The sequence below is a fragment of the Malaya genurostris genome, chromosome 1 (genome assembly GCF_030247185.1).
Source record: "Malaya genurostris strain Urasoe2022 chromosome 1, Malgen_1.1, whole genome shotgun sequence".
Taxonomy (NCBI): Eukaryota; Metazoa; Arthropoda; class Insecta; order Diptera; family Culicidae; genus Malaya; species Malaya genurostris.
The window spans coordinates 106714925-106728277 of record NC_080570.1 but is presented as its reverse complement, the minus strand read 5'-3'; the positions used below and the strand labels follow the sequence as shown (position 1 = coordinate 106728277).

Genomic DNA, 13353 nt, shown 5'->3' with positions numbered 1-13353 from the left:
CACCTAAGACGCAGCCGCGGTCAACATTTAAATGAAATTATCTTCAAAAAGTAAATGTCATGTACCAATCTAACGTTTAAAATAAAGAACCGATGAGATTTTGCAAATTTTATGCGTTTTATTGTTTAAAAAAGTTCTCAAGCTCTTAAAAAATCACCCTTTATAATTCTTCCATTGAAACTTAACTTTGTATTTTTGTGCTGCCATTTGAAATTTGCTCTATTTCAATGGATTCACTAAGTTGTTGATTTTATCATTTTAATTTTTTGAGTTTCACAAAGCTATTGCCTTTAAACAGCAAAATGATAACACAATGTGATATTAATTGAAAATTTGATGAGTCGATATCATATTAGGATTTCAATCTGATGTTGCTATCATAATCAAATATCAATTTGTTCTAATTTTGATGTTAGACTTTACTCGGGATACGTACGACGGAAACAGCGATTAGCGCTCTACGCGATAAAATAAAAGTTAAAAGAAAAACAAATGCAAGCTGTGTATGCGTTTTCCTAATAGTGCGTCATCTATGCGTGATTCAGACAAATTGATTATAGCCCGAACGGTGGCAGACACAGCAGTTTTTCTCTCACGATGGATAAACTTATTAATTGAATTATTTTCTATTAGTATTATGACGTAAAGGTTCTCCGCATCAAGCAGATGTCCTACTCCTCTAACGGGAGTGATTTGCAATAAGAAGAACGGATGCTACCATAACGATTCGGTGAACAGTGCCGAGACATTCTAACATATAATACTGAGCAATTTCCGAAAAGCCAAGGAGCAAATTTCTGAAAAGCCAAGGAGGACAAAAAACAAAATCCGATATGGAATAACTATATCTCATACACAACAACATAGTTCAAGTTTATTTTTCACTACAATAAACAGTAACCATGGTGAATTTGTTCTTACCCTTCAGTGTTGCTAGTTTTATAGAAAACTCGTTAAAGTACATTGTCACTCTGACAGTGTATCATGACAGTGTACCGCACGATGCAAAATGTGTCCTTGAAAATTTGTCGAAGTATTCCGTATTATAATTAGTATTTGGTTGTAGTACCAGTACATCTTCGAAAACGGAAGTGACAGCCACTTGAGCTTCGATTTTGGATCACAACCAAATAGTAGCTTTCAAACGAGTCTGATGTCGTTTTCGCTTGAGAAAACTGAAACTGACTCAGAGTAGTTTCATCAAACAAACATTTTTCACGGAACGGATTCGAAGCTGATACGAGGTTCTAAACTAGCTTCAAACAAACGATTTGACAGCAGTTAGGGTAAAAAATGGGCCAGGTTTGGCATCAAGTGAAAATTGCATCTGTATCGAGAAAAGCGATGATCCTCTTAATTTTTGATAGTAAATATACTATTTTTATTATATACATCTTTTAATTATTTTTTTTTACAATAAGCTACAATCCTATGAAAACCAATGATGAGGCTAAAATCTGTAACTTTTTAATCTTGGTGAACATTTTTAACTTATTTTAACGCCATTTCTGAAGTTATTTTCTGTAGTTACTCAATATCTGGTGATCACCTGGGCCCACATCTAAGACATTTTCTTTTCATTTTATTTGTAAATAACATTTGCTTCATAAACAAACATGTAAAAGTGCCCATATATGTAGGCAAACGACACGAAACTATCAACGACGCAGTAATATTCAAGAACAAAATCTTTACTGGCGTAGGTCACTCTCGCCGATGATGATTTATGTGGTTTCTTGTTAAAAATGTGATGTAACAATTTTTTTAGGGAATATGGAAATAACATTTTCACATAATATTTGGCGATTTCACTTTTCATTATTCAATTTAGATTTTCGAGCAGTCTGGTAATGACCTTCAACAAGATCGAGTTAGTCTTGATAGTCTTATATTGTAAAAAATAAAACGCAATAAATGAGTTTATTATATTTGTTTTATTTACTCTTCCACCGATTTCATCCATTGTTAACGATTGGTTTTCTTATTTGTAGTTGTCGTTTCGAACAATCTAATCGATAAAATTAACAGCGCCCTAATGTTTTCGAATATTTTTGTTTGTGTTCATGCCACTTTTGTGTTTTATTTCAATGCTATTCTCATTTGTGGTTTATTTTTCTTGCTTTTGTAAGTGATTGCTAACATCTACCTGTTGGAATGAAAAGTGCACATATTGGTATATTTATGTCTGCAATGGTTGTGTCAAATTATTATACTGTTCACCATTCGTTGCGATTCTCTGTTCCACAAAGGGAACGTATGTGTCTTCTTCTATTGTAACATTGGGTACACAACAAGTGGGCAAAACGCGGAACACTCAATAATATTTGGTTCGTGCGGGCTTATCGATTGCTGCTAGTTTTGAGGTTATGAATAATGATTTAAGGGTGCAAAAATTCTTCTTTTCAGAATGGAGATGGTATTTGACTGTTGGTAATTCAATGATCAATGCATAGACGAATATTTATTAAATCGCTGAATCAAACAGTAAATAACAACTACGTATCTCTTTCAATTGTTCTCAAAGAAAATAAACAACACACATAAACTTTAGAATCAATTGAACTTTTAAATTTGTCTTATTTTAATGTTTCACATCTAAGTGTTAAATTTTTCATTGAACTTTGAATGTCCCATAGAATTGTAAGTAGAATCAACTTCCTTTTTATGAAAAAGGTATTTAAATTGGTTATCACAGAAGTTGTGTGGTTTTCATTTATACGAACATTTGTTTTTTTTTACTTTACTTTCTGTTGCGTCCTGGTGTAGTTTAGTACATCGTTTGGTCCACCATTAGGCAAAGGGAAATCATAAATATTACTTTAAAACACATTCGGCTGATAGCTTCTAGGTGGAAAGATGTATCTTTGGTAAAGAGTTTGATTAAATTTGCGCTAAAGCGGATTGCATATTCTTTACATAACAAGGCAAGCCTGCGTGAAGTTGAGTGGCAGGATCGTTTTTTATGTTTGTTTGTTTTTAACAATTTTAGTAAAGTATATTAACGGGGGATAGCTTCAAAACTGTTGGTATATAAATTCTATGTTTTTGTCATCATCGAAAGATGAAAGAAGGCAAGCGTTCAAGCGGAATTGATATTCAGATAAACAGACCCGTATTTTTCGGTAGTTACTTTGCTTGGAAAGCAATCAACTTATTTAATTATTCATTTGATAATAAGTCTCCGTTTCATTGTGTAGAAAATCTAATCAAATAGTAGTCATAGTTTGAACAATTAATGAATCTTATCAAACGGTAGTGATAGTTTTAACAATGAATATAATTATGTAATGATTTTTTCAGCACTCTTATGCGACACGATATGCAATCGACAAAAACTATATGAGACGAAAGCAAATTAGGAAAAAGGGCCAACATGGAAGTATATTGTACGTAAACGTGCAAACACTCGGGAATAACTATACCGTTTATTATGTAGTATTGAAAGAAATTTATCAAAATTATGACAGCTTGGAGTGAAACTGGGAATAATGATACAATGTGTTTTTTTAATTCGGAATTATTGAACCAGAATTGTTTTTCCTCATTAGCTTTGCACCCTTCTGGTGCTAATGACATTTTTTTTGTCAGCCTTGGATATGACCAAACCAGCACAGGAAGTACTTTTGAATGGAATGAATGATATTTTTCTTAGCAGTCTGGATTTATCGGTGAACAACATTGTCAGCTTCAAAATGTTATTATTGCTTGGATTGTTACATGAGCGGCTGAATGCAAGAATCGGTTCAACGAAGCTTTGCAATCAATGCTAGTTAGATAAATTTTTTTACTGCAAGACTTTTTCAACAAGCACTTGCAATGACAAATTCAATTGAATACCGGTATCCAACACTATTCTTACTATACAAAAACGTTACGGCCTGCAGCTCAGATTAAAAATGAGTTTAGAAAATTACATATTTTTACCGGTATTTGCACTTTAAGTGTTTGTTATCCATATTTTGCGCAGTAATATTTTTCTCAAGACATTGCGCAGTAATACAATAACCCAAGCTTTGATGTTTAACCGTATTTTACCGTGTAGATCAATCGAATGAGTTATGTATTGCCTTGTTTATCCGATTCTTACTTTCAGCAGTTCATATTTTCAGATGTTAAAAAAAATTGATTACAAACGTTGGATATTATCAGAATATTGATTCCATGTAAAAACAACAAAAAAATAAACAATATCGTTGCATGTTGCTTGTATATTCTGAATAAGCTGGTATTACCAATACTGACAATGAGATTTTTTACAAAAATTAAATTCAATAAATTCCATGTCAAGAATGTTGGATTATGTCGAATGAAGAATCGATATCAAAACATCAAAAATTAGTTTCACCACTGGTACAGAGAATAGACATAACTATTGAATGCAAGCTCGCAAACAAGTTTCCATTTTGCTGGCACTAGTTATGACAGTTGATAAACCTGCTGTCAACATCTTGACAGTTTCTCTTTGCTTACTTTTTCTTTCGATTGCTACGGTCCTACCGGCAATCCTTCAATCTTTTCATATAATAATGACTAAAACCATCAACTATCTATTTGCATAGTAAAATTTATTGGAAATTGCCATTATAATTGAAATATGCCATTATAATTGAAAGAAAAATAGAATAAAGAGAAACTGCCATTGGCACTTGCGACCTTTCTTAATGTTTATCGAGATTTGCCACTCTTTTATATTAATTATCCAGGTAAGGTTTGAGAATTGATTGGATCAACTTGTAATTCTGATCAAAGCTCAACATACTGACTGCCGGGATATCCTGGATAGGCAGAGTAGAATGTAAAGCAAAATCTCCGAACCAACAGGATTTCAGACCTTGCTCTTCTCTATTATAAGCGACATAAGGCTGGCAGTAAACTGCACATTACAAATTGACAGAAAATAATCTCTATTTTACTCTACTATCAAATCATCTTACACATGCTAAGTAATGCGTGGGTCCCATGCAGCTTTGGATATTTTGGCCCTCGAAATGCTGTCACTTGGCGGAGAACGAAGACAGCAAAACGCAAAACAAAAATTCGTTTCATATTGAAAAATGCCAAATTAACGTCATTTATGTCAGCTACGTAGTGGCCGTTTCATGTAAGTGAAAGTATGCAGAAGAATATAAGAGTTAACTGTAAGACAAGTTTTTCATGTATTAAATTGATATTCCTACAGCATAAATGTTTCAATTTCATCTGCGACTAATGCATTTTCGGAGAGTTCATGTCAATGTAATTAAAAACGCCTAACGCTTAAAATTTTGCTGCCAAAGTGAAGTGGTACTATTTGTATTTTCTTGAAAGTGCATCTGTAGCGTCAACCTTGTTAGTAACATTCATGAAAACAGAATCAAAAAAGCTCTTCCAGCAAGACATTATGCAAGTGTAGGAACAATTTTTGAATGCCCTGTGAACATTTGGTGGTGAATTCTCTTTTGGGAATTTTAATCTTTTGTTGCCTTTCTATATCATCTGTGAGCTTAGTAATAAAGCTATAAGCAGTTATTCAGGCAAAATTTCGTTATTCAAGCGCTGAAAGAAGAGACTAACAGTAAAAAATATTTATTGCAATAGACGTCTTAAGATAAATTAACTGAATAATTGGTTAAAACGTCTTTTTTCTATCATACATACAGGTAACTTTGCTGGGATTGTATCATTACCAAAGATAAACTCAAGATTACAAAGTCCCATATAAATCAAAGCAAAAAACTTGTTCAGTAATCATGAACCCGTGAACTCTGTAAAAGTATCCTTTTATTAGCCCATTGTTGAAAGCGTCGATAAACATAGAAAAGCGTCGCAGAAATACCATGGTTACGCTTCAATACCGAAAGATAGTAAACAAAAGTTTGCAAGTTTTGCGTAAAAGATTTTTTGATATGATTGCTTCTAAAGTGAATTAAACCGTCTTACACTAATTCAATATTAGGCTAGTTGAGTATAATAAATTACTTCTCCATTCGAATACAGAGAATCGCGGAAAGTGCTGCGAGATTGTTCTGTATCATGCATATTTGAACACTAATAGGAAATCAAACATTATCATAGTTACGGCGCATAGAGCGACTGGACGATTATTGTTTCGGTTCAACTAATCATTGAACTGCGACTGACGGTGAATCGAGTTCATCGAGGGGTTCTACAGGGTGATTTTTTAAGAGCTTGAGAACTTTTTTAAACAATAAAACGCATAAAATTTGCAAAATCTCATCGGTTCTTTATTTTAAACGTTAGATTGGTACATGACATTTACTTTTTGAAGATAATTTCATTTAAATGTTGACCGCGGCTGCGTCTTAGGTGGTCCATTCGGAAAATCCGCTTTTTTATCGACAAATTTTGTTCAGCGATGAGGCTCATTTCTGGTTGAATGGCTACGTAAATAAGCAAAATTGCTGCATTTGGAGTGAAGAGCAACCAGAAGCCGTTCAAGAACTGCCCATGCATCCCGAAAAATGCACTGTTTGGTGTGGTTTGTACGCTGGTGGAATCATTGGACCGTATTTTTTCAAAGATGCTGTTGGACGCAACGTTACAGTGAATGGCGATCGCTATCGTTCGATGCTAACAAACTTTTTGTTGCCAAAAATGGAAGAACTGAACTTGGTTGACATGTGGTTTCAACAAGATGGCGCTACATGCCACACAGCTCGCGATTCTATGGCCATTTTGAGGGAAAACTTCGGAGAACAATTCATCTCAAGAAATGGACCGGTAAGTTGGCCACCAAGATCATGCGATTTGACGCCTTTAGACTATTTTTTGTGGGGCTACGTCAAGTCTAAAGTCTTCAGAAATAATCCAGTAACTATTCCAGCTTTGGAAGACAACATTTCCGAAGAAATTCGGGCTATTCCGGCCGAAATGCTCGAAAAAGTTGCCCAAAATTGGACTTTCCGAATGGACCACCTAAGACGCAGCCGCGGTCAACATTTAAATGAAATTATCTTCAAAAAGTAAATGTCATGTACCAATCTAACGTTTAAAATAAAGAACCGATGAGATTTTGCAAATTTTATGCGTTTTATTGTTTAAAAAAGTTCTCAAGCTCTTAAAAAATCACCCTGTATATGAATGGTACATGAAAAATCATTGACTGTTTCATCTTGAGTTTATTTTTGTCATTACTTAGTTGCACGAGTGACACCTGATTGAAACGTTTCATTTTCCGCTTAGAGTGTATGTCATTGCTTAACTGTAACGTTTCATTACTCGTTTGAGGTGCGTGTATTTGCTTTGTGTCGTTGCTAAAATGCCAGCACGATAAATAAAAAAAGATAGTTTAGTTAAAACAACAATCCATTAGTTTTAAAAATTCAAACGAATCAAAATCAGAAAAACAGCTAATATTTTAATTGATTTTTCTCTCGCTGACTTTTTCGTGTAATTTCTGGACTTATGGCGATGGTTCAATTTTGTTCTGCATTCTAGTAGCAAGCCAATGAAAAATGCAAAATGCTTTTGCTTGATCAAGCAAAGTCTTGACACAAACGCTATTCTGTGCGTCTTAGCATTTGAGTCAACGCTTTGACGAGAGATTGGTTGTATATTTTACATGCAAAATTTGAACTAAATGTCTATTCTCTGTTCCTGTAGGTCAACAATTTTCTCCCTTTACAACACGTACTTCTCCATTTCCTTCCCAGTGCTGGTCCACGAATGGAGTTAAAGCTAATAAATTGCTTATGATATCCCGTAATTACAATATTTTCGATCATTGTTCCACTCGGATCAGATTGTTAGTTTCTGGTATTTGCGTTTTGCTTCTATATATAGCTATTCTCCAAGTTAAAAACTCGAATTAACAGGAAAAACATTCCTACAGCCAAAGCGTAGCTCAAATGGCTTATCCTTAAGGTGCTTCACGAAAATTATCGACTCTGAACTTAACTGAACACATTTAAACACTGCACATCGACCTCGGATTTCAGTACCCAAGTGTGGCGCAGAAGTGTCGAGTTTCTAAGATTAAACCGTGAGTTTGGTTTCCAGTGTAAAAAGAATTACAAAAACATTTAGCTTCACGGGAAATGTAACATCTTAACAGTTTTTGTTTGCCTTGAAGTTCCTTGTGGCTCGAAAAAGTTTCCTAAATATTGCTGTAAAATTTGCTTGTTGGCTTGTTTTTTAGATTTTGATTAGTGATGACTACTCGTTTATTCGGATGTTTTCCGCATTCAAGCTGAAAAAGGCTAGAACGGTCAGCTTTTCAAGGTATTTAGTGAGTAACTTTTTACAGTATCATAACTAAACTGTACGTTTTTTTCTACTTCTACATTTGTGCTTTAAATGTCAAGAACTGAAAACATGCACAACACATCCTGATTTATTTTCGATTTTGCTATTGCAAACTGTTCTTGTTGGAAGATGATTAACGCGTCGAACGTAACTAGTTCTATTCTGATTGCAAGTTCAGGTAGATTTATTTACATTTCATTCACTATTTACATCACCGCTGCCAAGCAGTCGGCGTTCTCGTTCCAGCCAAGGCTGTTCACTGAAGCCTCCGCCGCGACTATTGGCAACACGTTTCTGGCGGGACATTTTGAAGTTTTGCCGTGACTTGGCACCGACAGCGCTTGACGGTATCAACAGCTGTTGTAGGGGCGTTCGCTCATTGGGTGCTTCCACAACCACGATCTGATCCGGCTTGAGTCGACTTCCGCTAGCCACCGGAGAGCTGTCCTGATTTCTCAACAGCGGTGACGTAACGCGTGGGGAGTCTCGGGAGGACGAACCATCTTCGTCTGAGATCCCCATCGGGCGGTCCTTTCGTTGGATTGAGCGTTCCAGTCTTCGAAGGAACCTGTAAAACGAATAGTATGAATAAGTGTCACAAAACGATAACGATCGACTGTTACCGTATCTGGTTTCCGATAGCCTTCAGACGACCAATTTTGCTCTTTGGTCTGTTCATTTCTTCAACTGGTACAGTGGGCAGAATTTGACTGGACACATCCTGAATACGATGCAAAAGAAGATGGAAAATCATTATTTATCATGGAAATTGAATTTAGGCGCACTGTTTTTTTTACATTTAGCTCTAGAAGGAAGCTTTATCACATCGCATGCGACCGAATCATCTTTTCGTTTATTTTAGATCGGCGAAATACTTTTCAATCAGATGATTCAATCGGTACAACGAGCAATTTATTTACACTAGCATCATCAGCAGCAGCATTGTGGCGGTTTAGTGGCGGATGAAATGGTTGTGAGGTGATGAGTATATTTGTGAGATGATATCATGTGAGAATATGATGCAATTCGACTAAGACTGCGATTTTCGACGATTCTACAATTACCATTTACTCGGAAACATTTCTTTACGATGAATATTGTATACGAAAAAACGTGACCCAATAAAGATTTATGAAAGTCTTGTTTAAATCTGTTTATTTTTAAACATTCTTCCATGAAAAATTAAACATTAGATTTTCGGCATCAGTAGGGCCAACTTATTTCAAATTTACTATACTTTTGCATTACTTCAAAATAAAACTAGTTTTGAGAAAGTACTGCATAAATAAGAACCGGAGGGGCTGGGGTCCACTAGGAGATTGATAGTACCTATTATCTTTCTCGGGATACCAGCCTAGATGCCATGTGGAATCCGTCGGAAAATAATGAGCCAAGAATAGATTCACTGGGTTCCTGGGTTCAGTTCTCAGATATTTCCAACGTTTCACTCTATTTTTCTAAATTCTCTCTTCATTCAACTTCATTCAACTTATCAAGCTTCGGAAAAAAAATTATTTGATATGTTTCTTCTTCCATGTTATTGCTTGTCTTTCATGATTATAAATTAAATGATGAAAATGCGCAAATCCATTAATATTACAAAGTTAATAACATATATCAGTAGATTGAATAAATAGTAAAAAAATACTTGTTTGATGAATCAATATTTTTTCTCGGTAGCCGGCTGCCCAGATCAACCAATATAACCAATTAATAATTTTAATAAATAATTAAAATAATAAAGCAGAAATAATAAACAATCAAGTAGCGCGTGAAATCTGTTGACCTATGTTTGATGATTTAAAATGATTTTATAAAAAATTTAAAAATATGTCACTACCATGAATTAACTATTTTGTCTAAATCCTATTCACTCGTTTATTTTGTAGTTTCATTTAGAAAAAACCCTTCTTAATCCACCTAGTGGTATGATAATGCCTTTCTCTTCTTTCATAACAGTCTCATGAAAATATGTTTCTTACTATTATTAAATAATTTTGGATACTAATTTTGACAAAAATTGATTCAGATTGATTCGAGTAGTTCACAAAAGCATGCTTCAGTGTTTATGTCACACAGTCAGCATCATTTTTCCAAACTAGTGCTAGACATTTGCGTTGCCTATTTGTATGAGAACAGTGATGCTAATCTAAAAAAAGCCTTCTTAGTTCACTTAGTGGAATTTTCATATATCTTGAAAAATCACCATAGGGGGGAGTACATGAAATTTTCGAAATCGAAAAAAAAATTTGATGCTTAGAATTGCATGAAACGTCGAGATTTAGTGTCATCTCGAAAAAATTTTTTTTTGAAATAATCGACTTTTTGGGACTTAGAAAAAATATCAAAATTTTTCTAAGTCCCAGAAAGTTGATATTTTCAAAAAAAATTTTTTTTTAGATGACACTAAGTTTCGATGTTTTATGCAGTTTTAAGAGTTTAGGCATCAAAAAAAAATTTCGATTTTGGAAATTTCATGTACTCGCCCCTATGGTGCTTTTTCAAGATCGAAAATTGTCAAACCTTTACCACCGGGCAGTACCCCTTACGCATGTCCGATTTAGCTCAAATTTGGCATCAGGACATTTTTCGATGTGCTTAAACTTTTGAGCACTAGCGCTTTACGAAATTAGAGGTGATCCCAAAATTTTGGCACCCTTACATATAAGAGCGGTAAAAATCAACGTGTTTTGTCGGTTACGTCACATATACCATCATATATCTGGAACCAAAAGTCACAGCCATTTGATCTTCGAACTTGATCAATGGCTCGACAGTAGCTTTCAAACGAGCGCAAGTTTGTTAAAATCGGTTCAGCCATCTCTGAGAAAATTGAGCGCGTTCAAATACAACGCTTTTTGTCGGTTACGTCACTTATACAATCATATCTCCGGAACCAAAAGTCACAGCCATTTGATCTTCGAACTTGATCAATGGTCCGACAGTAGCTTTCAAACGAGCCCAAGATTGTTAAAACCGGTTCAGCCATCTCTGAGAAAATTGAGCGCGTTCAAATATCTTCTAAAAGTGCACACACACATACACACAGACATTTTCCGATCTCGTCGAACTGAGTCGAATGGTATATAACACTATGGGTCTCCGAGGCTCCGTTCGAAAGTCGGTTTTTCCAGCAATTCTAATACCTTTCTATACAGAAAGGCAAAAATAGGGAAGTTTTTATTCGTTACGCGATAGTATTTCGAATTTTCCTTCTCGAATAAGAACTGTGAATCAAGACTTTCCGGGACTTCAGTATCGGATATTGTTGAAACGTTCACTCGGGTAGTCAGTGAGTTTAGTGGTGCATCCGAGCATCTTGAAACCGGAACATACGCACGTTAATACTACCAGTACTAAAATTTATACTAACAAACATCCTTCTCATGTGACACTTCTGGAGTGCGCAGTAGTATATACGGCCTCTAGTAACAACAAGTGTTGGACTAACATCCCTTCCCATTCCCTAGACGATCTACATTCGAGTCTGGCCGGTGCCGGGACTGGTCAATGAATTTTGGGGTTACCAGAAGATGTACTTTGAAGGATGATTTACCAGTCCCAGGTCGAATCAACTAGAAATTCCCTGTACAATTTCAGCTAATCCCAATACAATAATCAGTAACGGAGTGGCTGGCAACCAGAGGTGGTCGCTCAAGCTCAGGCTCAAGTACTGCATAAAAAAGAACCGGTTTTGTTCGTCTTAATCCTTCCAAACTTGATCTGTGGCCCATTTGACATTACTTTCTCGCTGATTGTCAGCTATGGTGCTGCACCATCTTGGGGAACTTGGTATGTGAAATGAACTTCACCTTGGAGCTCACTTCCCTTGTAAGGCACAAATCTTCAAACAACTAGGGGAACGTGCCCCTTGAGCCAATTAGTTCTAATTCCTGATTCGTGGGGGAAGTAAAAAACGAAGTATTCTGCCATCCAGGGTGAGATAGGCCTCGTCGTTCGACTGATGGAGCTGTCAAATTTTGTCTGCTGGCTTATGGGTTGATGCCGCATGGGTAATGTCGTCAGTACGGGTGTCCATATGACGAAGGGATACTTTCGAACGAATATGAATAAACCATTCTTTTGATTCGAATGAATTCGAACGCGATTCGTTTGCCACAAATATTTAAATATCCGTAAACTTCTTCAAATAAATGATAAGCTGTGATGAAATCACTCGAATTCTTGTGATTAATCATTTGCGAAACACAAGAATGTATGGCAGTTTAGTTCCGAATAATACATGTATTCGAACATCATCCGTACGAAAGAAAAATCCCATTCTCGTTTACAGACGAATAAACAGTTTGCGTGGTTTGGATTCGTCAGTTTAATGTAGCGATGAACCATTTGAATACATTGAGAACAGTTTAACCGATTTCCAACAAATTTCTTTTCGAATGTAAAGGTAATTTGTAAACAAATGATAAATTTGTTTTTGGAACAAAACATTTAGAAAAAAAACCATGTCTATTATAATTATTAATATTAAATTTATTCATCTGACAATAAAATGGTCTTAATGAATTGGTTTAGTCAAGTCATAAAATTGTAGATCGCTGTACTTTCTGCACGAATTTGTGTGATGGTTCATCAAATTCAAAAAGGTGTTCAACGGTGCCAAATGTCCTCAAGCATGATGTTATCGGTTCGTAATACCCGAACGTCGTTCGATGAAATCTCGGCTGAAATAAACTGGAAGAGCGCAGTGATCGTTGTGAAGCACGAAAATCGAGTTGAGACAAAATCTTCGGTGAGTCGATATCCCCGTTGATCAGTTTTGCCACGAAAGTAGTTTGCTGAATTTTCCTGCGTCGTTCCAATGAGTCGAGTCCGATCAGTCGACAGCGATCGTGGTATGGTGGAAGATCAAGCGGGTTCTGCCAGGGAAGGTTTCTTAGAGCAAGACGAACAAATCGTTTCTGAACGCGCTCAATCCGTAAGTTCCATGTGAGTTGATAAGGACTCCAAATTCCGCTAGCATTTTCCAGTATTGGACGAACCAAAGAGCAATATAACGCCTTCAAACAATACGGATCTTTGAAGTCCCGCCCGATCTTTGCAATAAAACCTAGTTGCCTGGTCGCTTTTGAAATTACAGATGAACGA

General features: G+C 35.7%; 1 protein-coding gene across 12 annotated transcripts in view; it reads right to left on the bottom strand.

Moving 5' to 3' along the window:
- Positions 1 to 1915: 1915 nt before the first annotated feature.
- Positions 1916 to 13353, bottom strand: part of LOC131425318 (uncharacterized) — a 348726-nt gene continuing 337288 nt past the window's right edge. For 11 of the 12 annotated variants that reach the window (XM_058587112.1, XM_058587122.1, XM_058587121.1 and 8 more), the window contains 2 exons: positions 8868 to 8965; positions 1916 to 8812 (listed from right to left, as the gene is read on the bottom strand). In XM_058587112.1, the coding sequence (XP_058443095.1) occupies positions 8440 to 8812; positions 8868 to 8965 (471 nt within the window). In that variant the 3' untranslated portion in view covers positions 1916 to 8439. The remainder of the gene's footprint in view (positions 8813 to 8867; positions 8966 to 13353) is intronic. The other variant, XR_009228975.1, reaches the window with a different exon arrangement.